The sequence below is a fragment of the Thalassophryne amazonica genome, chromosome 3 (genome assembly GCF_902500255.1).
Source record: "Thalassophryne amazonica chromosome 3, fThaAma1.1, whole genome shotgun sequence".
NCBI lineage: Eukaryota > Metazoa > Chordata > Actinopteri > Batrachoidiformes > Batrachoididae > Thalassophryne > Thalassophryne amazonica.
The window spans coordinates 84,128,326-84,150,769 of record NC_047105.1 but is presented as its reverse complement, the minus strand read 5'-3'; the positions used below and the strand labels follow the sequence as shown (position 1 = coordinate 84,150,769).

General features: G+C 42.5%; 1 protein-coding gene across 1 annotated transcript in view; it reads left to right on the top strand.

The window, feature by feature from the left end:
• The window catches only part of LOC117507190 (calmodulin-binding transcription activator 1-like), a gene marked incomplete at its 5' end in the record, with an annotated part of 313,536 nt that overhangs the window by 240,351 nt on the left and 50,741 nt on the right, over window positions 1-22,444 (top strand). The window contains one exon of the mRNA XM_034167003.1: window positions 12,108-12,256. Coding sequence (XP_034022894.1) covers window positions 12,108-12,256 — 149 coding nt within the window. The remainder of the gene's footprint in view (window positions 1-12,107; window positions 12,257-22,444) is intronic.

Below are 22,444 nucleotides of genomic sequence, written 5' to 3'. Positions count from 1 at the left end.
TGAGGCCCCTGATCTGTGGAGAGGTGAATCAAAACTGGCATGATCAACACTGAAAAAATACATCCAAACCCTGGGTCTTAAAATAACACTTTATCAATTTGCTGCACTGGAAAGAGCAGAGGGCTTGGGCAGCAATAATGTAAGTAAGTGGGTGAATTAGTCCATCCTACTCAGCCTGTGTAGATGATAATTCAAAAACAATAAATGTTATCATCTTGGAACTCATAGAGGATAAACTGATTAGTTTGTGGTGAACCTTGATGTAACAGATTAATCCCAGATGCAATGTTATTGTTGTAGCAATTGCAGCATGTAGCATCAGATAACAAGCAGCATTAATATTGTAGCCAGTAGTAGAAACATGATGCCAAGTACATGAGCTAACCGGAAATAAAGAACAGATCGAATGTATCACTGTTGCTGGTGTCAGGGTTTTTTTTTTTATTATTGTTACAATAAATAACTTGAAACACTGGTTCAAAAAGTTTTGAAACCTTGGAAACACCCTGCTTTTGAACATTTTTGAGGACTCTGCATAAAAGAAAAGCTAGAGATCACAGTACAAGCTACTTACACACAGAATGACAGAATAAACTGGCTTTAAAGAACAGATAGAATGTGTGACTAGGGATGTGACAGAACTTTTCATACGTACCCAAAACTAGCAATGTCCATCAAAACAGTGTTTTAAAACATTTTAAATCCTTCTTGTAGATTAAACTGACATTAAGAGCACACTGCCACCTACTGCACAGGGGTGTTTCAGAGGGACTTGGAGTATAATTCTTACCTAAAAACAAAACAGCAAAAACCCTAAAATAAAATAAAACAAATCCTTCCTATTAGCCCAGAGTCCTTAAACAAGGTAAACAGTGCCAGCACATATTGTCCCTTTACTTTCTTTGTTCTATCAGGACATGTCCTGTTCTAAAACCCACTGTACACTACACAATGATGTGATAGGAACGTGCAATAGCTCTACATTGACTGCACATGGGACAACTTGTCCTGTGTTCCTTCGGTGCATGGATAGAGGTGCATGTTGTAATGTGTATACTGTGTTCTGCTGTTCTACTGCATTGTGATGATACAGCACTGTTCAATCCGGCATCGTGTCGTACATGGCTGTCTTACATTCTCAGCTTGCAGTTGTTTCCTGCCACGTCAGTCTGTATTCAGACTGCATTTGGAGTACTTTAAAACAAGTGTTTGAACATGTTCAGGAATCCACATGAAAAGGAACACATTGCGTGCTGTAGTGCCACCTGGTGAACACTGACTCCTGCTGGACAGTTCAGGAATGTTCATCCCTATCAAATTATATGTTTAATATTTAAGGTCTACAGACACTAGGACAGGGATCACCAACCCTATTCCTGGAGGGCATCTGCCCTGCATGTTTTCTAACTCTCCCTATTCCACTCCCAGGCAATTAATTCTGTCAGGCCAATCAAGAGCTGGAAAACACCAATTTAAAAAGAAAAATCAGGTGTGACTTGAGTAGATAAACATGAAAAACATGCAAGGCTGGTGCCCTCCAGGAGCAGGGTTGGTGACCCCTGCACTAGGGGGTCTGCAAGGAGTTGCAGGCATATTGCTTGTTAAAATCAATTACTGACACTTAATAGATTATTGTCATTTGGATTGTGGATTGTATAACATGTGACATTCATTATTTGCCCCATTGTATTGAGAAATACTCTGACGTCATGTTCCGTGTATTCTATTTACCATGCATTATTATACAAATTATGAATGTTTATGAGGGCAATGTTAAGAATGTTTCATGAGGTGAATGGAATATTCACCTGCACCTCGTTAAATGGAATATTTCATCTTTCATCTCATGAAATATTCTTTCCATTTCATGAATGAAAAACATTCATTATTTGTTTTATATTATGCCTAAAATCGATCCTTGCCATTTGATATTTTATTAATTTCTAAACAAGAGAAAGGGGACTTACAAAGCTTAAATAGTAGTCTAATCCAATGCAAAATTGTTCCCAGTCAACTTGCAAAAACAGTCAGCTAGTTCAAAAACAATCCAATCCAAAATTGTTGGTGTAGACTGACGTCTGCTTTCCTTAGTCCAGTGACAAATCGTGACAGAAATTTGTTGAGCTCTTCATCCAACAGTGGTTCTACTTCAGCTAGAGATGTTCCAGGGTCTTGTAAATCACGTCTTGTAAATCACTTCAGAGATGTTATCTGTTTACAGAAACAGCATTTTTACATTTAGAAGTGTTTATTTCTCGCTAACATTTACAGAATATATGATAAACATATCAGATTTATATGAAAACACAGCTATTTTAGTGTGTACTCTGCCGTCTTGGATTATTTTGTTTGACCAAACAGCTGATGTTACACTACCTATTCACTTGGACTGGCACTCACTGTGTTGCATTGCTCTGTATTTGCATAAACTTCAGATCTGTTTTGGCCCCACCTAGCTGGTGGCTGAGCAACCATTGTCTGTTGCCACTGCAAAATGCCTGCTCTGATTGAAAATGAATGGCAAGTCATTGTTTTGCCGCTGTCGCATGCTATCGCATGCTGTCGCTTGTAGCTAATATAACCATAAGTTTATGCTCGGTGATGTTTGGGTGAGTTGCCTGCAGGGCAGAGACAGCTGTGTGTCCACCCAGCAGTTGACTCTGTCAACTGTCATCTTCCTGCTTGTAGAAGAAAAACCTAAGTAAAATATCAAATGTTGATCTAAAGGTGCCATATAAAACAATATTGAACATTTTCCATTTGTGCAATGGAAAGAATAGTTTTATTTGTTTAAAATGGAATATTCTATTTTTGAACTTGTGAGAATATTCTTACTATTACACTCAAAAACTTTCATTATATGTAGACAGTTTGACTTGAATTTTAGCATTGTAGTTTTTCCTCGGCTCAGGTTTTGTCTTATTGGATTTGTGCTTGTTTATTTTGGAAGCGACTCAGTGTTTGTATGTTGGAATTATTTTCATTGTTATGCAGCTGTTTCTCCTTTGTGAGATTTAACTATGTTTGGTTCTGAGGGTTTTGTTACAAATCTCTCCATACCACATGGCGGTTATCATGTGTTTGCAAACATGTCCTCTGGTGTCACTGCAGCTCAGAAACACACGGTGAGGCATGTCCTGGGTTCACTCTGTGTTCGCCCCCGTCTCCACAATGCGCAATGCGGCAATGCGGCTGCACAGTCACAGCGTGCTGGGCTGTGCGCGCTGGAGTGAAGGGCGAGGACACTGTGGCACAAGCGCGGTCCATTTGACTGTCAGAACACTGTCAGAACACTGAGCACCGCCGGCAGCGTGCTCCGCATCTACATGTGTGCTATATATAGGCTGTACTGGCCACGACGACTTTGAACGATGGTGGCTGTGAGACCTGGATGCTGCGCGCGTTCTTCTTATGCTCTTTGTTTGGCCTCATGCGGTGCAGAGGCACAGCATCGAAAAGAAAAACAAATAGCGTCATTAATTACTTAAAAAAAACAGTGCGTGTGAGCTAAAATGCGTCAGCTCACATTCCACTTATCACTGTTCCAGCTTTGTTTGTGCGCAGTCTGTTGTGCCGATGACGAGCGCGCGTCCTGCAGCTCCAAGTCTGGCGGGTGGATTTGAAGAGCTGCAGACACAACGTGGAGTGTCTCTCTCTCTCTCTCTCTCTCTCTCTCTCTCTCTCTCTCTCTCTCTCTCTCTCTCTGTTTTGCTCGATCGGATATCACGAGGCGCACATTTTGAGCACACGCGGGAACAAAGAGCGCAGCTGTTTGGGTTCGTAGCTTATATATTTTTTGTTTTTCACGTATTAACTTACAAACCCCTGCTCCTGTTGCTATTCTGTGCTGTTTTGTAATATCGCTGTAAATGTGCCTGCTGTGTAAACTCTGACTAAAGCTACTTTTACCTTTTTATATTTGTGTAAGGTATTTGTTGCACGTGTTGCTCAGCCATTGTGTATTTCATATTTAAAAAAAAAACTGAATAGATGCCTCACGTGCTGGGGTTGTGTGCACGCTATATGTGTATCTAAAAGGCACAAGAGAGCCTGATGATTGGAAGCTGTTTAGCTGGTCTTTAGATGGGTTTCAGCACCAGGATGAGTGGACAGCTCCTCTGAATGTGGCTGCTTTTTGGGCCCAGCAAATAACAGGCCTGTGTGACATGTGAGAATGCTGTTGATTATCCATATTTCTTGAAGATTTATTTACAGCTGAAAGTTGCACTGAAAGCTGTGTGTGCACGTTCAGGAGAATAACAAATATCCATCCACTCACATGTAACAGACTAGAAGACAATTTGACTTCTAAGTTTGAAGATATGAAGAGCTATGTGACGTGTACTGTGCCTAGCATTTCAACTTTTTTTTAAATTTTCGCTCTGACACTAACTTTTATTTTTAGACCATAAATTAAAACACCTTTTCAAATAGCTGTTGTGAAAAACATAAAAGAATCAACATGCAATAACTTTTTCCTAAAGAAGTCCTGTGTCATTTCATGTAGTTTTAATCATGTTTCAATGCACCGTTCTAAAAATTTAATGCAAAAAAATATATGAGGTGATGCAGCATTTGGCCAAGGCCTGTGACTGACAGCTGCTCTTCAACAAGATTCTGCAGCTGTCTTAAAAGTTTCTTCCTGAGTAGAATAAAGTTAAAGGATTGCTGAAATAGTTTTCATTGATTTTTTTTCTCTTTGTAAGCTGCATTTACACACCTATGCTATACTAAATTATACAGAATGGCATGCAGCACTTGGAATTATTGAAATTGATTTTTCCTAACAGCTTGCTAATTTGTATGTTCCTTGCTAACATTACTGCTAATGCTAACAGTTACATACATACATACATCTTCAGCCGCTTATCCTGGATCGGGTTGCAGGGTGCTAACAGTTACCTTAATTAAAATAATAATAATTACAGCATTATACATTCACAGCAGTTAGCCATAAATGTTCTAACACTTACCTTAATTACTACTAATAATAATAGTAATTCCAGCATTATACATTCATAGCCGTTAGCTACAAATACAGACAGTTCTAGGAAAATGCTGTATTTACAGTGCAAAATATGATTTCAAGTTACTCAGTGGCACAATTCAGTGTTTTGTCATTACCCATAATGTAATGTATTGCTACACAATGGTGTATGTGTGGAAAATCACAGGAAGAGTACTGCTTTCGGCCACAGGAGCACTGTTGATGCATCCCATAAATTCAACTTTCCCCAATCTTGTACAATTGCCATTCACCATTCACAGACAAGCCCAGTGGTGGACACAGATAACCAAAAAATTAACTTCGAAAACAATAATCAGATAACTGAAAAGTTATCTTTGATAAAGCTAAAACGATAAACCACCCAAAAATGTATCAGAAGTTACAGATAACCGATAAATTCCAGTACTGTCTCAGGTACACTTGCAACTACTAACAAGCTGACTTTGAGTTTTAACACCACAAATGCTTCTGGAAGCATCAAAGGCAATGACAGACCCAAATAATGAGTCAGCACTTCTGTCTTTGAGCATCCCGCCCCTGCTGGAAGCTCCAGGTTGCCACATGGCTTCCAGCACAAACGCAGCTAAGAGGAGCAACAAAGCTCAACTCTCTACTCAATCACAATGCTGCTGTCAGGCAGAGGTCTTGGAAAATAAAGCAATGCTGACTTATGGTTTGGTGTAAATAAAATGAATACTGATAGAATAACTCCATTAATGTCAATTCTGTCATTTGTGCAAAGTTAAGATATAACATATATCTTTTAATGTTGAATAATGCACTAATTCTGAAGTTTTGTAACAAACACAGACAGATGGCATTCTGGGTAAAATGTGTCTCCGCTAACACTGATTGGTTGACTCATTCATTCTATGTAAACCAACACCTTAATGTGAGGTGTGTCTTGCGTTGGTGTTTACAGACAAATGTGCTTTTGTAAAATATGCCATTTTTTATTTGTAAAAAAAAAATGGCATTTTCAAAAAAAAAAAAAGCCAAGTTGTAATTAGATAACCGTCTAATATAACCGGTGTCAAAATAAATAGAACACTGCCATGATCTACTGGTGCCAGTGTGAGTGTTGGCCCTTTTTCAGCGTATTTTTCATTCGTGTGAGAATTTTTTTGATCGCACCGAGTTTCAGGTTAATCGCGTGTCCTGCATCGTGTAGTGTACATGGAGTAATGAGCTGCGTTTAACATCTCACGACCACCTCCTGATCGGCAATCTTGTGGTCAGATGAAAATCAAACCTGTTTGATATTCTGGTCGGCTGTCGTGAGGGTATCCCACTGCTGAAGCGCTACAAGTGTCCAACCTCTGGCGCTGTGCCTGTGGAAATACCACAGACCTGTCTTGTAATGTTTTTTGTTTGTTTGTTTATTTTTTTACTTTGATGTCTCCCATCAAGAGTTTTTGTAAATTAAGTTTGAAAAAAAAAGCTTCTGTTTACATTTTGCTTCTGGAAACACGAGTCCGACATGTGGTTTTTGAACGTACAATGGGCCTCATGTATCAACGTTGCGTACGGCGATATTTGAGTGTATATGGGGTGTACGCCAAAATGGCTGCGCTACTTGGCATTTATCAATGTGGTCGTTGGCGTACGTTGCGCTGAAAATATACACCAGGTCGAGAGGTGGTGTAAATTATACGCCAAAATGAACCAGCACTGGAATCCACATAAAAATGAAAATGATCAACATGATAAACAGTGCCATCATATTAATCAATGCATATGTTACATAAATAACACTTTTTTGATTATACTACATAATAATTAATACAAATCCCGCTTTTGCGGGATTGTTGGTCTATCGAGCACGATCCGTGGCCACAGCGCTGACCGCAAAGAAAGCGCTGCTCGCCTTTTTCTCCAGACTTCGAGCCTGGAGCCAGAGCAGCGTTGAGCTTAACTTTATGTGGTGTGACCATTTTAGACAATGAAATTGATAATTACAACTGTAGTGTTGTCATTCCCTTCGCCCGTGCTGCAATCAGGTTTTGTCTTCTCCATTCGTTTGTTAACATAAAAGAAATAAAATAAATAAATACATTTTAAAAATAAAGAAATCTGAAAAATTAGGCGTGTCTTATTAATTGAGCGAGCAAATATCCACATGTCAAGAATTATTGACATGTGAAAAGAGAATACAGTGGTCCCTTGCTATAACGCGGTTCACCTTTCACGGCCTTGCAGTTTCGCAGATTTTTTTAGTCCAATTTTGCATGCTTTTTTTTTTTACAGTGCATTGTGTTCTGCGTGTCTGTTTATAAGAATCTTCTCGCCCAGAAGAAAAAAGAGCGCCAACAACTACTCATAACTGTGTTCTTCACTCAGAAAAAGACACCTGCAGCAAGGTTTGACTCAGTGGAAAAAGGCGCGGCGCCATCAGAGGAACTGTGAAATACTGGTCAGTCACTATTAATAATTTCTTATGTGTCCAACCTCGTAGGTTGATCGTTAAAATTAAATTCGTTAGTTCTAAAAATCATCATAATTATTTATAGGAAAACGTTCTATTTTTATTTCTCAAACAAATGTTTGGGCTTGAAAACAGGTTGGTCTTATTTTTCTACTAAGGTTTGAACTTTGAGAGTGTTCACACATGAGAGATGAGTGAGAAAATGTTCATGCCTGATTGAGAAAAGTGTATAAAGTGTGTAGTGAGGGGTTTTACAGCCTTAAAACGTCTATAATAATTGTAAAAAATAACGCTGACTACATCGCTGATTTCGCGTAATACGGGCTATTTTTAGATTGTAATTCCCGCGATAAACGAGGGACCACTGTAACACTTTTTTGATTATACTACAAAACAATTGATACGACGGCCACTTTTGACGCTCTATTGGCACGCGTCGTGATTGGTGGAGTTCTTTTTCTTTGCCGTCTTCCTGGCTTCCATGTCGTAAAATGAGGGTGTGTCTGAAGCGGAGTCTGAATATTTATGGGCGTGTTTATTATAATTACGATTTTTTTCACCCACCGTATTTATCAAGGTCATGTCGGGCGTATGCTGGAAATGGGCAGGTGCGCACTGCTTGATACATGTCACGGCAAGATGTGTGGAATTTAATAAACGCAAACACAATAACAACATCTATAAACCCAGAGAATATATTCCCAAGAGTTTTAGACACTAGAGTTTAATGCTGTTGTCCGTGAAGTCTGATCAGAGTGTCTCAAATGCATTTCTCATGTCATGAACGTACTGAGATTACCCTATCCTACCCATAATGCACCTGGACACAGCATGTCCACACTAAAACCTTAAAATTTAGCGCATTCCTTTAAAACTAAAACATATATCTGATATTTTCACTTTATAAAACTTCAGATGTGACGTTAATTTAAATAACTTGTCCAAAATTAGTTTGGTTAAAATTTGAACTATAAGTTAAAAATGTATGCCTCTGGATGACTTGGGTGCTATTGCCCACGTATCAGTATGGGGTTAAAAGAAATTATTATTGTTATTTTTTTTTTTTTTTTTTTTGGTGACCAGTTCTCCTTTAACTGCAGAAAATAGAGTGGTTTCTTCTAGAAGTAGCTCTCCTCTGTTTGCAGAGAGTAGAGAGAGAACTACACATCTGCTACAAAACATTTAACAGGTAGGTGCTCAACTGATTTTAAGTTTTATAAGTGTTTGTAGCTGTTCAGCTTTGTTTACCACGTTAACGGTCTAAAAATTATCAGGCAAAAATTTATCAGAAGATAATTAGTCCGATAATGGTTTTCAGAGTTATCTGAAAAGATAATCCAATAATGAAAACATTATCTTCGATAATTATCGGTTATCAGATTATCAGAACTGTGCCCACCACTGGACAAGTCCACCACTTAGTAAACAGTTGTAGTCCATGAAGAGCAGCCTCACATAGCTCTTTTGGTTCTCCAGGTGGCTGAGCGCTGTGTGGAGAGTGAGGGCGATGGCGTCCTCCATAGCAAACTGGTGGGGGTCGAGGTCAAGTTAGCTGGAAAAACTGATTTGTTTACCCTCTGGTATCAGTTTCTGTGAAGGCTTTCAGTTGTCCAGGTGGTTTCCACAGTAGAGAAGCTTGAATCTTCGACTGGACTGGGCTGCTTGACGCGAGGACGTTTCGCTTCAAATTGCAGAAGCTTCCTCAGCTAAAATTCTTGCTCTGGTAGTCTGACTTCTGTCTTGACCCTTGTAGAGAAGAACTCCGGTATCAGTGTTGTCCTATTTATTCTTCTTTTTTAGACAGTGTTGCTTTGTGTAAAGATGACAAACACATTTTCACTTGAAGGTCTTTCACTGATTTGGTGTCACTGAGAGCAGTCTGGCATTAGTACTTCGTCACAGTAAGTGCTGCTCTACTTTGTAAAAGTGTCATCTTTTGATATAGCTTTTAAAAAATGGGGAACCAACCAACCGTGCATCCGAAAAGTATCCACAGCGCTTCACTTTTTCCACATTTTGTTGTTACAGCCTTATTTCAGAATGTAGTAAATTAATTGTCCCCTCAAAATTCTACTCGCAGCTCCCATAATGAAAACATGAAAAAGCTTTTTTTTTTTTTTTTTTTTTGCAAATTTATTAAAAATAAAAAGCTAAGAAATCACAAGTACATAAGTATTCACAGCTTTTGTTCACTTTTGATGCACCTTTGGCAGCAATTACATCCTCAAGTCTTCATGAATATGATGCCACAAGCTTGGCACACCTATTTTTGCCAGTTTTGCCCATTCCTCTTTACAGCACCTCTCAAGCTCCATCAGGTTCAATGGGGAGCGTCGGTGCACAGCCATTTTCAGCTCTACCCAGAGATGTTCAATCGGATTCAGGTTTGGCTCTGGCTGGGCCACTCAAGGACATTCACAGAGTTGTCCTGAAGCCACTCCTTTGATATCTTGGCTGTGTGTTCCTGCCACTGAAAACATCCCCACAGGATCAAGCTGCCACCACCATGCTTCACTGTAGGGATGGTGCCTGATTTCCTCCAAACATCATGCCTTGTATTTACACCACAGAGTTCAATCTCTGTCTCATCAGCCTAGAGAATTTTGTTTCTCATGGTCTGAGAGTCCTTCAGGTGCCTTTTGGCAAACTCCAGGTGGGCTGCCATGTGCCTTTAATAAGGAGTGGCTTCCATCTGGCCACTCTACCATACAGGCCTGATTGGTGGATTGCTGCAGAGATATTTGGTTCTCTTCTCTCCACAAAGGAATGCTAGAGCTCTGACATAATGACCATTGGGTTCTTGGTCACCTCCCTAACTAAGGTCCTTCTCCCTCATCACTCAGTTTAGACGGGTGGCCAGCTCTAGGAAGAGTCCTGGTGGATCCGAACTTCCATTTACAGATGATGAAGGCCACTGTGCTCATTGGGACCTTCAAAGCAGCAGAAATGTTTCTGTACCCATCCCCAGATTTGCGCCTCAAGACAATACTGTCTCAAAGGTCTACAGGCAATTCATTTGACTTCATGTTTGGTTTGTGCTCAGACATGCACTGTCGACTGTGGAACCTTATATGTAGACAGGTGTGTGTCTTTCCAAATCATGTCCAATCAACTGAATTTACCTCAGGTGGACCCCAATTAAGCTGTAGAAACATCTCAAGGATGATCAGTGGAAACAAGATGCACCTGAGCTCAATTTTGAGCTTCATGACAAAGGCTGTGAATACTTATGTACGTCTGATTACTTAGTTTTTTATTTTTAATAAATTTGCAAAGATCTAAAAAAAAAAAAAAAGAAATCCCCACATTATGTGTGGAATTTTGAGGGGAAAAAATCTAATTCATCCATTTTGGAATAAAGCTGTATCATAACAAAATGTGGAAAAAAGTGAAGCGCTGTGAATACTTTTCGGACGCTCTGTATTTCTACCATTTGAGAAAAAACAATTTTTGTATATGTGTCCAACATTTCATGATTCAATATTTTGACGCTGAAATGAATGATTAAAAACAGAAAATTCTGATTAGAATTCTGTAAAACCTGAAAAGTTACTTCAGCTTGACTGGTTTGATGAAACTAATTTCTTTAAACCGTTTGTGCTTCATGTTTTCTTGCCTCCTCTTAGAATAAGCAATTTTTATGATTCTCCATTTTATAAAATGAGGGTTCACTTAGTCCCTCATCTTCAACCGCTTATCCGGGATTGCGTTGTGGGGAAGATCGAGTCGCGGGGGGTGGAGCCTATCCTAGCAATCAACCCCAGAATATGAAAGGCTAAATATGTCTCTTTAGAGTTCCAGCACGTTTCCAGATTTGACTTGACCTAATAATGTGAAGTATTCCTTGAATAATCTGAAATATTTAATGTTGAACTGATATGAATTAAGTTACACCAACAGAAACATATCTTTTTAACACTTTTTTTGTGGGGCATGTGTGTTTTTTATGCTGTACAAGTTGAAGGTTCTTATGGACGGGCACTTTTAAAGCTCCACGCTCATGCCTATATAAATAACTAAATAAAAGCTACTTCCCACCCTGTGCATTAGTTTACACTATGATTATACATACACCATGTAATTAGCAATGTGGAGCTGGACAAACGCATCTGTACTGTGCGCTAGTGTGCACTATAGATGGTCAACAAAGAGCCCATAATGTTGTAGTGTCTTGCTTTGTGCTCCCAAGTCCCCTTTTTTCTGATTTGCAGAGTGAAATGTAAGGAGTCTTGGCTCTATCCTTTATGCTCACTTTGTGTGTAACAGGCACCTGAAAGAAGAAGAGTGAAATGAGATGACAGAAAGTAAAAAGATTAAGTGAAAGGGCAGCAGGTGTAATGACATAATGTGCGCTGCAGCAGTTTTACTGCAGCATGGGAACAAAGGGTCACACTCATATACAGCCAAGCCACAAACATGCAAAACACCTACACTGATCATTATGTGTCTACTTCTGAACACACATATCCTATGTTGGATCTTGATTTCTTTTGTTGGTAAGGGGATTTAATGAATTTCAGTCCTGATTTATTCCACGATATTAAGTCTTCTGAGAAGAGCTTTTCTCTGTAAGCCTTTCTAAGTAGGATTTACTAAAACATAATATTGATTTCCTTAAACACATCAAACTGGTTTGTAGTTACAGCATTGCCTGTCCAACCCCCTTCTCTGTAGATACTCAATTCAGGATGTCCATCTTGGAGCGTTTGGAGCAGATGGAGCAAAGGATGGCTGAGATAACCAATCAAAATCCCAGTTCAGAAACCATAGCAACCAAGGGTGGAGGAGTAGAGGGTGGAGGAGCCAATGATCATCACTCTCAAGTAAGCCAAGAAGTAGTGATTGTTTTTGCTTGGAAACAAAGATTTTTAAAAATGTAGTGACATTTAAATAAAATAAAATTAAACAATGTGAAATTTGGGGCTGAAGCGATTAGTTGGATAACTCGAATAATTCAGTTACAAAAAATGCTTGAGGCAAATTAAGTGACTTGAAGCTCCGTTTAACGTTGTAGTACATATGCATGCCAGGCCTGTGTGTGGCACTGTAACATTCACAGAAAAAACAGAAGAAGACTAGAAAATGCACTAGTCATAATCGTAAACACTAATCAATTTAGCGTCAAAAGCTACCACTTTCCAACGAGACACACAGAGTAAAATAAAGTCTTTTAAGAGAAAGACGGTCCACGCTGATCATCTGAAATAGACTTATTGTGCATTTAAAGCGAAGCAGTGTGTTTGTGTATTTAAAAAAATACATGGTCTGCTCTACTACGTGGGGACTGGCTATTGACCCAGCAGCCGGCTGCTGTCTCTGTCTGCCTGGTGTGACGGGAGCCCCTCACACCAGGCACAGCTCCGTCCCGGCCACACTGACAAACACTCTCTGAATGAAGACTCTTTCTTCTGTGCTTTGCTCAGACTCGCACTGAGTGGTTCGCTTTTTAATTTTCGCCTTTTTGGGCAACATACAAACACTGTAACTTAAATAAAATAATAATAATAAAAAAAAACTGACTGCGAGGCTTGCATGTTCAACTTCCAGCTGAAATGTATCTGCTGAATCGCAGAGAAAGAGGGATAAAAAAAATAAAAATTCACACAGGGACCCAGTCAACCAACCTTAAAAAAAAAAAAAAAAAAAAAAGGTTACATTTTACAAGATGAGGAAAAAACAAAACAGAAAGCCACATCCCTTCGCCATTTCAGCAATATGTCAAGACTTTGGTGCAGTGACATTGTGCCATTGCTTAGGGAGAGCCCTGTACTATTGATGTTTAAAAACGCAAAAGTACTTTTTATTTGATTACTCACTTAATCACCAGAATAATTGATAGAATACTCGATTACTAAAATAATCGATAGCTGCAGCCATAGTGAAAATTGTAAAACAAGTTATTAAATGATTTACAAGTCTGGAGTGGATCAGACCATTTCATGTTATTGTAAATCCAAAAGATGTAAACAAATTTTTTTTACAACTGGATGCCATAAAATCAGTGGTGGGCACAGTTCCGATAATCCAATAACCGATAATTATCGAAGATAATGTTTTCATTATCGGATTATCTCTTTAGGTAACTTTAAAAACCATTATCAGACTAATTATCTTGCGATAAATTTTTCTCCGATAATTTTTAGACCGATAATGTGGTAAATAAAGCTCAACAGCTACAAATATTTATAAAACTTAAAATCAATTGAGCACCTACCTGTTAAATGTTTCGTAGCTGATGTGTACAGTAGTGTTCAGAATAATAGTAGTGCTATGTGACTAAAAAGATTAATCCAGGTTTTGAGTATATTTCTTATTGTTACATGGGAAACAAGGTACCAGTAGATTCAGTAGATTCTCACAAATCCAACGAGACCAAGCATTCATGATATGCACACTCTTAAGGCTATGAAACTGGGCTATTAGTAAAAAAAAAGTAGAAAAGGGGGTGTTCACAATAATATTAGTGTGGCATTCGGTAAGTGAGTTTGTCAGTTCTGTGGAACAAACAGGTGTGAATCAGTTGTCCCCTATTTAAGGATGAAGCCAGCACCTGTTGAACATGCTTTTCTCTTTGAAAGCCTGAAGAAAATGGGACGTTCAAGACATTGTTCAGAAGAACAGCGTAGTTTGATTAAAAAGTTGATTGGAGAGGGGAAAACGTATACGCAGGTGCAAAAAATTATAGGCTGTTCATCTACAATGTTTCTGCAGCGTGACTCCACTTTGATGCGTGAGTCATTGAAGCAATGCTTTGATCCACTAGTTTGTTGGTTCTTTGATTTGCTGCTCTTCAGAAACGGCAAGTCCGCTTAACTCCTCTCAAAGCCCTTAAAATATCGTGAGTCGCTTTTGTGTGGATTAAAGTCACTAGAGGGTTAACTTCATCAGTAAATTTTGCAGAGTAAAATTTACTCTGCTTGGATAACATTTGGTCCCAGTCCAAATAGAGTTAAATATACTCTATCACAGTGCTAAATCAACTCTATCACAGTGTAAAATCAACTCTTATTGGAGTAGAAACACTTGATTTGACAAAACAGTAGAGCCGATTTCACTCTATAATAGAGTGTATTTGAGTGTACTTGATATTGTATGATACCAAGTGGGCTGGAGGAAAGTTTCATCCTGTCAGTCAGACTGATGAGCTCTTTCTGTTGTACTGATGGCCCGGTGAGGCATGGAACGGGAGAAGAAAGAGAGGGGTTGATGTTTGCCCTGGATTTTACTGATAAAAAAGAAAAAAGTTCTGTCTTCATAGACTGAATTGTTGTGTGGGCCGCTGAAGAGGAGGTACTGCTGGCCCACCACCACCACCTCCCGTGTGGTTTTAGGGTTTCCATGGATGCTTAAGCACAATCCCCGGATTGATTGGCCGTCCGGGGTAGTGGTGCAGTGGAGCGAAACCTGCCATCGGGAGTGTCTCGGTTCCTCGGTTCCTCCCGGCTCCCACGCTAAGGAGGAGGTCCGAGTCCCGCCCAATCTGACGGCGGTGCCAGCGGAGTACCATGACCTCGCTGACGTGTTCAGCAAGGATCTGGCTCTCACGCTTCCTCCCCACCGCCCGTACGATTGTGCCATTGATTTGGTTCCAGGCAGTGAGTTCCCGTCCAGTAGGCTGTACAACCTCTCACGGCCGGAACGCGAATCAATGGAGACCTACATCCGGGACTCATTAGCCGCCGGGTTGATCCGGAATTCCACCTCACCGATGGGCGCAGGTTTCTTTTTTGTGGGTAAAAAAGATGGCGGACTTCGTCCATGCATTGATTACAGGGGGTTGAACGAGATCACGGTTCGCAACCGATACCCGTTGCCCTTGTTGGATTCAGTGTTCACCCCCTTGCATGGAGCCAAGATTTTCACCAAGCTGGATCTTAGGAATGCGTATCATTTGGTTCGGATTCGGAAGGGAGACGAATGGAAGACGGCATTTAACACCCCCTTAGGTCATTTTGAGTACCTGGTCATGCCGTTCGGTCTCACTAATGCTCCCGCGACCTTCCAAGCGTTGGTAAACGATGTCTTGCGGGACTTCCTGCACCGGTTCGTCTTCGTATATCTAGACGATATACTCATCTTTTCCCCGGATCCTGAGACTCATGTCCGGCATGTCCGTCAGGTCCTGCAGCGGTTGTTGGAGAACCGTCTGTTTGTGAAGGGCGAGAAGTGTGAGTTCCACCGCACTTCTTTGTCCTTCCTGGGGTTTATCATCTCCTCTAACTCCGTCGCCCCGGATCCGGCCAAGGTTGCGGCGGTGAGAGATTGGCCCCAACCCACTAGCCGTAGGAAGCTGCAACAGTTCCTCGGCTTCGCTAATTTCTACAGGAGGTTCATTAAGGGCTACAGTCAGGTAGTTAGCCCCCTGACAGCCCTGACCTCTCCAAAAGTTCCCTTCACCTGGTCGGACCGGTGCGAGGCCGCGTTCAAGGAGTTGAAACGGCGCTTCTCGTCTGCACCAGTTCTGGTGCAGCCCGATCCTAGCCGCCAGTTAGTGGTTGAAGTGGATGCCTCGGACTCAGGGATAGGAGCGGTGCTCTCCCAGAGCGGGAAGACCGATAAGGTCCTTCACCCGTGTGCCTATTTTTCTCGCAGGTTGACCCCCGCTGAACGGAATTATGACGTCGGCAATCGGGAACTCCTTGCTGTGAAAGAGGCCCTCGAAGAGTGGAGACATCTGTTGGAGGGAACAGCCGTGCCATTCACGGTTTTCACTGACCATCGGAACCTGGAGTACATCAGGACCGCTAAGCGTCTGAACCCCAGGCAAGCCCGCTGGTCATTGTTCTTTGGCCGTTTTGACTTCCGGATTACCTACCGCCCCGGGACCAAGAACCAGCGATCGGATGCATTGTCCCGGGTGCACGAAGAGGAGGTCAGAACGGAACCGTCGGATCCCCCGGATCCCATCATCCCGGAGTCCGCTATCGTGGCCGCCCTCACCTGGGACGTGGAGAAGACCGTCCGGGAGGCCCTGACCCGTGTCCCGGACCCCGGAAACGGACCAAAGAACAAACTATACGTCCCACCAGAGGCCAGGGCCGCAGTCCTAGACTTCTGTCACGGTTCTAAGCTCTCCTGTCACCCAGGGGTGCGAAGGACCGTGGCAGTCGTCCGGCAACGCTTCTGGTGGGCATCCCTGGAGACCGACGTCCGGGACTACGTCCAGGCTTGTACCACCTGCGCCAGGGGCAAGGCCAATCACCAGAAGACCTCAGGGCAGCTACAGCCACTGCCCGTGCCTCATCGCCCCTGGTCCCACATCGGCCTGGACTTCGTCACGGGTCTCCCGCCGTCCCAGGGAAACACCGTCGTCTTCACGATAGTGGACCGTTTCTCCAAGGCGGCCCACTTCGTGGCCCTCCCGAAGCTCCCTACGGCCCAGGAGACAGCGGACCTCCTGGTCCACCACGTCGTCCGTCTGCATGGCATACCATCAGACATCGTCTCCGATCGCGGTCCCCAGTTCACCTCACATGTCTGGAGGAGCTTCTGCCGGGAACTGGGGGCCTCGGTCAGCCTTTCGTCCGGGTACCACCCCCAGACCAACGGGCAAGCAGAGCGGGCCAACCAAGAATTGGAGCAGACACTACGCTGTGTGACAGCCGCGCACCCGACGGCCTGGAGTACCCACCTGGCCTGGATCGAGTACGCCCACAACAGCCAAGTGTCATCAGCCACCGGCCTCTCCCCGTTTGAGGTGTGCTTGGGGTATCAGCCCCCCTTGTTTCCGGTGGTCGAGGGAGAGGTCGGTGTGCCCTCGGTCCAGGCCCACCTACGGAAGTGCCGTCGGGTGTGGCGTGCTGCCCGCTCTGCTTTGTTGAAGGCCCGGACGAGGGCGAAGAAACATGCAGACCGGCGACGGGCCCCGGCTCCCACGTATCGTCCTGGGCAGGAAGTGTGGTTGTCCACCAAGGACATTCCCCTTCAAGTGGACTCCCCCAAGCTCCAAGAACGATACATCGGTCCCTTCAAGGTCCTCAAAGTCATCAATCCCGCCGCAGTGAGGCTTCAGCTTCCGGCCTCACTGCGGATTCACCCAGTGTTTCACGTCTCCCGGATAAAACCCCATCACACCTCACCCCTCTGCACCCCGGGTCCGGCACCACCTCCTGCCCGGATCATCGACGGGGAACCGGCTTGGACCGTGCGCCGGCTCCTCGATGTCCGTCGAATGGGCCGGGGTTTTCAGTACCTGGTGGACTGGGAGGGGTACGGCCCCGAGGAGCGCTCCTGGGTGAAGAAGGGCTTCATCCTGGACCCGGCCCTCCTGGCCGACTTCTACCGACGCCATCCGGACAAGCCCGTCGTGCGCCAGGAGGCGCCCGTTGAGGGGGGGGTCCTGTTGTGTGGGCCGCTGAAGAGGAGGTACTGCTGGCCCACCACCACCAGAGGGCGCCCTGCCTGGAGTGCGGGCTCCAGGCACCAGAGGGCGCTGCCGCCGACGAAGGCTGCCAGGGTGACAGCTGTCACCCATTACTGGACACAGCTGACTGCACTCAGGACGGAGGTATATCAGCAGGACAGCGTCTCCACCTCAGTGCCGAGATATCGCCTTGAGCCTAAGGTAATCTTCTCTGCAGCTTCTTTAAGTATAATCCTATAATACTTGTTAAACCTTTCAGGACAGCTGACTACCGAAAGCCGAGTGATCGGATAAGTACTCACCTTCCTGCTTATTGTGACAAGAGGTGGAGGCGGCTTGCCCTCTCATCTACTGGGTGCGGTCGCATCCCAACCTGTGTGTTTGTGTTCTTTCCCGCCAGCAGTACCGGATCCGACGAGCGAAGGCAGTGGCCACCTGGGAATTCGGGACTTGGCGGTTCCAGTACTTCTGGGTTTCGGTGGCAGAGGAAATCTGGGTGGTTCCGGTTCGACTAGGACGGACGTCTCCTACCTTCGGGCCTGCCCACAAGACACCAGCAGATTTCGGCTTACACCTCCAAATTGTGAATTATTGTATCAGTTGTGCTAATTTCACAACAGTAAAACTTGTTCTTACCTTTTTCCATTGTCCGTTCATTGCGCCCCCTGTTGTGGGTCCGTGTACCTACACTTTCACAACACTGAATGATTGCAACAGGAGATGCAGGTGTAACAATATCTGTGTTTGTGTCAAATAAAATTTTGGGATTTCTTCTTCTGTTAAAGATTAATTTTGAAAAATAAGCAATCCTCGTATCTTTCACCATATTGTTAAAAAGAAATTAAAAGCTCCTTTAAATGAAGGAGGTGGACCTGGAGCTTTGTTGAGTTCCTCAAATGATCCTCTTTTTGACAGGTTCTCATAAAACTGGGGATGCTGTCATTCATCCAGGGGGAGGAGTTATTCAAATGGGTGTGTGTGGTTTTGAATGGAGCCACTTTTTCTAAAATAGACAGGCAATGATGATTAAAAGAATTAACCAAAATATTTACATTGTCTGAAATAAAAACCTCCTCATGATTAAAAGCAGCAGACAGATAATCCAAATTAAGAGACAAATCAAAAAGAATACAAACATGATCAGAAATAAAAATGTCTTCAGAATAAATCGTCAATATTTAGAGTAAAAACAAGATTGAAGACATGTCCTTTGTATGTTTGGGGCCATACGCATGTTAGATCAGATGAATTTTCCACCAGATTTATCTGAAGCATCATCATTGTGGAAGTTAAAATCTCCAACAATCAGAAGTCTTGACAATTTCAGGGGAGCAGATAAAAAGTCACTAAATTCCTTCAAGAAGGAGGTCAATCGTACCAGGTGGATGGTATATTAAAACACAATAAAATGTATTATCAGTTATCAAGTTGTTCACCAATGAATATGGCTTTATACACCCTGAAGAAAACCATACACCCTGAGGCCGAATGTATGTGGACGTACGTGACACCGGTGGGAAATACACACGTGGAACAAGAGGTGAATCTCTTAACAGACAGAATTCTTTACGTCCACTAATGCTTCAGCTGAATGGTGCTGTTTCTTTTTTTTCTCCCTTGTCTCAGAAGCCATAACTGGCAACTGTTTTCTAGTGTTAGCGGAGGTTAGCCTGTAAGCTCGCCGTCACGCTGATAGTCATTCGAGTACATTTGTTTAATGAAGGTGCTGTAAATGAAGAAGTTCATCAAAATATCGACATAAATTGCAAAGGTGTTTTGCTTCTTTCATCATCCATCCACCTCAAGTTCCAAGTGCTGTTTTCTAAGCGAGGCGGAAAGAATTGTACGTGACACCTGATTGGCTGATTATCTTCGGGTGGTATGAAAAATATTACCCATCCGCGAAAAGGGTGTATTGCTATTTATTCTTTAGTGTTTTATCCAATCATATGGCGTATCATTTATAGGTATATGATAATGTTTCTTCCAACTTATGGGATCTGAGATTCAAATGATGAAAAGTTTCTGTGCTCACTCATCAGCACACAAAGCTGCTCTTAAAAACCACTGCAAATCCTCTACCATGTCTGTCTGTCTGTCAGTGATACCTTCAATACACAAAGAGTAATTTCAGTCAGACTTTACGGATAGACTCAGTGGACCGTCCTTTCAGAACACAGGTCATGTCAAGGTCATTGTTGTCCCTGGCAATATCTTTAAAATGCAAAGAAAAATGTCAGTGAACCTCAGTGCATAAATTCTGGACTATGGTCATAAATTAATGGTCAAGGTCAAATCAGAGGTTGTCATCTACTGTCTGCAGCAGTTTCTTCAAAACATAAAGATCAATTTCTTTCAAATTTGGTGGGTACACTTAGTGGACAAGTCTCTCACAATACAGGTTGTGTCAAGGTCATAGGTTTAAGGTCAAGGTCAAATCAGAGGTAATTATCTAAATCATGTTAGTGGTACTATTTCATAAAAGCAAGAGTACATCACACAATTCAGTTCAATCTATTTCGGTTATTGGCGCAAAATCACAACAAAGAAACCTCAAGGCTCTTCACACCAGTAAGGTCTAACCTAACCAACACCTAGAGCAAGCACACAGGCAACAGTGGTAAGGGACAAAATTACCTCTAATGATTTGAGGAAGAAACCTCATGCAGACCAGACTGAAAGGGGTGACCCTCTGCTTGGGCCATGCTACAGACACACTTGACAATACAGATATAGAGGAAATTTTGGGAGTCCATGCTAGTGTTCAGGACGGGAGGCTGGCTGGGGAGGGGAGGGGAAAGGGAGAGGGGGTGGTTTGGGTCCACAGATCCCATCTATTTCATGACCATTACAGAACAAGACACCCACTCCCACCTCTGGATGGAGCCACACCTCGGACAGAGAGAAAAAACACAGTCGGGCGGCAGAAAGACTACAAATAAGTTATAATTAATTAAGCAACAAGAAAAACAGAAGTACTAAGGTGAGCCCGAGCCCTACCTTGACTAAAAGACCCAGACTTTAGGTAAATTTGAGGCCATGACCCGCTCTGTTTACTAATACAATGAATTTAAAAGGGCAGGAAGCATAGTAATATACTATGCCAGTATGCTAGCCATACGAAAGGGAAAATAAGTGTGTCTTTAGTCTGGACTTGAAAGTCTCTACAGAATCTGACTGTTTTATTGGCGCAGGGAGATCATTCCACAAAGCAGATGCACGATAAGGGAAAGCTCTGTGACCCGCAGACTTTTATTCACCCTAGGGACACAAAGCAGAGAGAATGTAGGGTTTAATTAGGTCAGCTAAATAGGCAGGTGCTAGTCGATGAATAATTTTATCGGTTAATAGCAGAACCTTAAAATCTGTTCTCACTGGGACAGGAAGCCAGTGAAGAGAGGCCAAAATGGGTGTGATGTGGCCAAACTTTCTGCTTCATGTCAAAAGTCTGCTAGTAGCATTTTGAACCAATTGGAGACCCCTAATGCTGGACTGCAGTAAACCAGAAAATAGAACATTGCAGTAGTCCAATCTGCATGAATCAGAGTCTCAGCATCAGCCATAGACAGGATGGGATGAATCTTCTCTATATTTTGCAGGTGGAAGAAAGCAGTCCCCATACTATCTCTAATGTGGAGGTCAAAGGACAAAGTAGGATCAAAAATTACCCCAAGGTCCATCACTTTGACAGTGTGATGTATGATACACAATCTTAGGTTAAGCATTAGCTGGTCAAATTGATGCCGATATCTCACTGGACCAAGAGCCGTCATTTCAGTCTAGTCAGAGTTTAAAAGTAGGAAAATGCTAGACATCCAGCTTTTCACTGATGCAAGGCAATCCTCTAAGGATTTTATGAGATTACCAGCAGTTATCGGAATGTATTATTGAGTATCATCAGCATAGCAATGAAAGGTAATCCCAAAACACTGGTCAGGTATGATGTCAAGCATGCAAGGGCATTCCCAGTAATCCCAGAATGATTCTCCAGCCTATCGAGTAGAATACGGTGATCCACAGTGGTTGTCCATGAATAAGTGTTTCTACCGTTTTGAACAAGAACTTTGAGTTATGCTTGTTTTTGTTGATCAAATGAGAGTAACAGGCCTGTTTTCTAGCCAGTAGTACATGTTTATAGTCTGAGACAGCATCACACCACGCGAGGTGGAATACTTCTAATTTTGAACTCTGCCATTTTCGTTCTAGACTTATACTTGAGGTCAGAGAAGTAATCATTGTGTTTTGGGGGTGTGTGGTTTTAATTTATGTGGAGCAATCATGTTGAGTGTACTTTTGAGCGCTGAGTTTTAAACTGTCCACAAGAGTGTTGTAGTTGAGAAGTTGATGTGTCGCCGCAATGATAAATAAGGTTGTTCCACTAAAAATGGCAGCGAAACTGTAAACGTATTAAGTGACGTATGAGGCATGATGTCAGTATTTGTGACAGCAATACCATGTGTGAGAACCAAATCCAGGGTATTTCCACTAATGTGTGTCAAACTCTGAATGCATTGCTGGAATCCTAATACATTCATAATTTCCATAAATTATTTGAACGATCAAACTCCTCTTTATGGTGTTTCAGTTCTCTTTTTTTGCAAAAACAAATGTTTTTAACACATTGAAGAAACTCTTTATCCTTACAGGA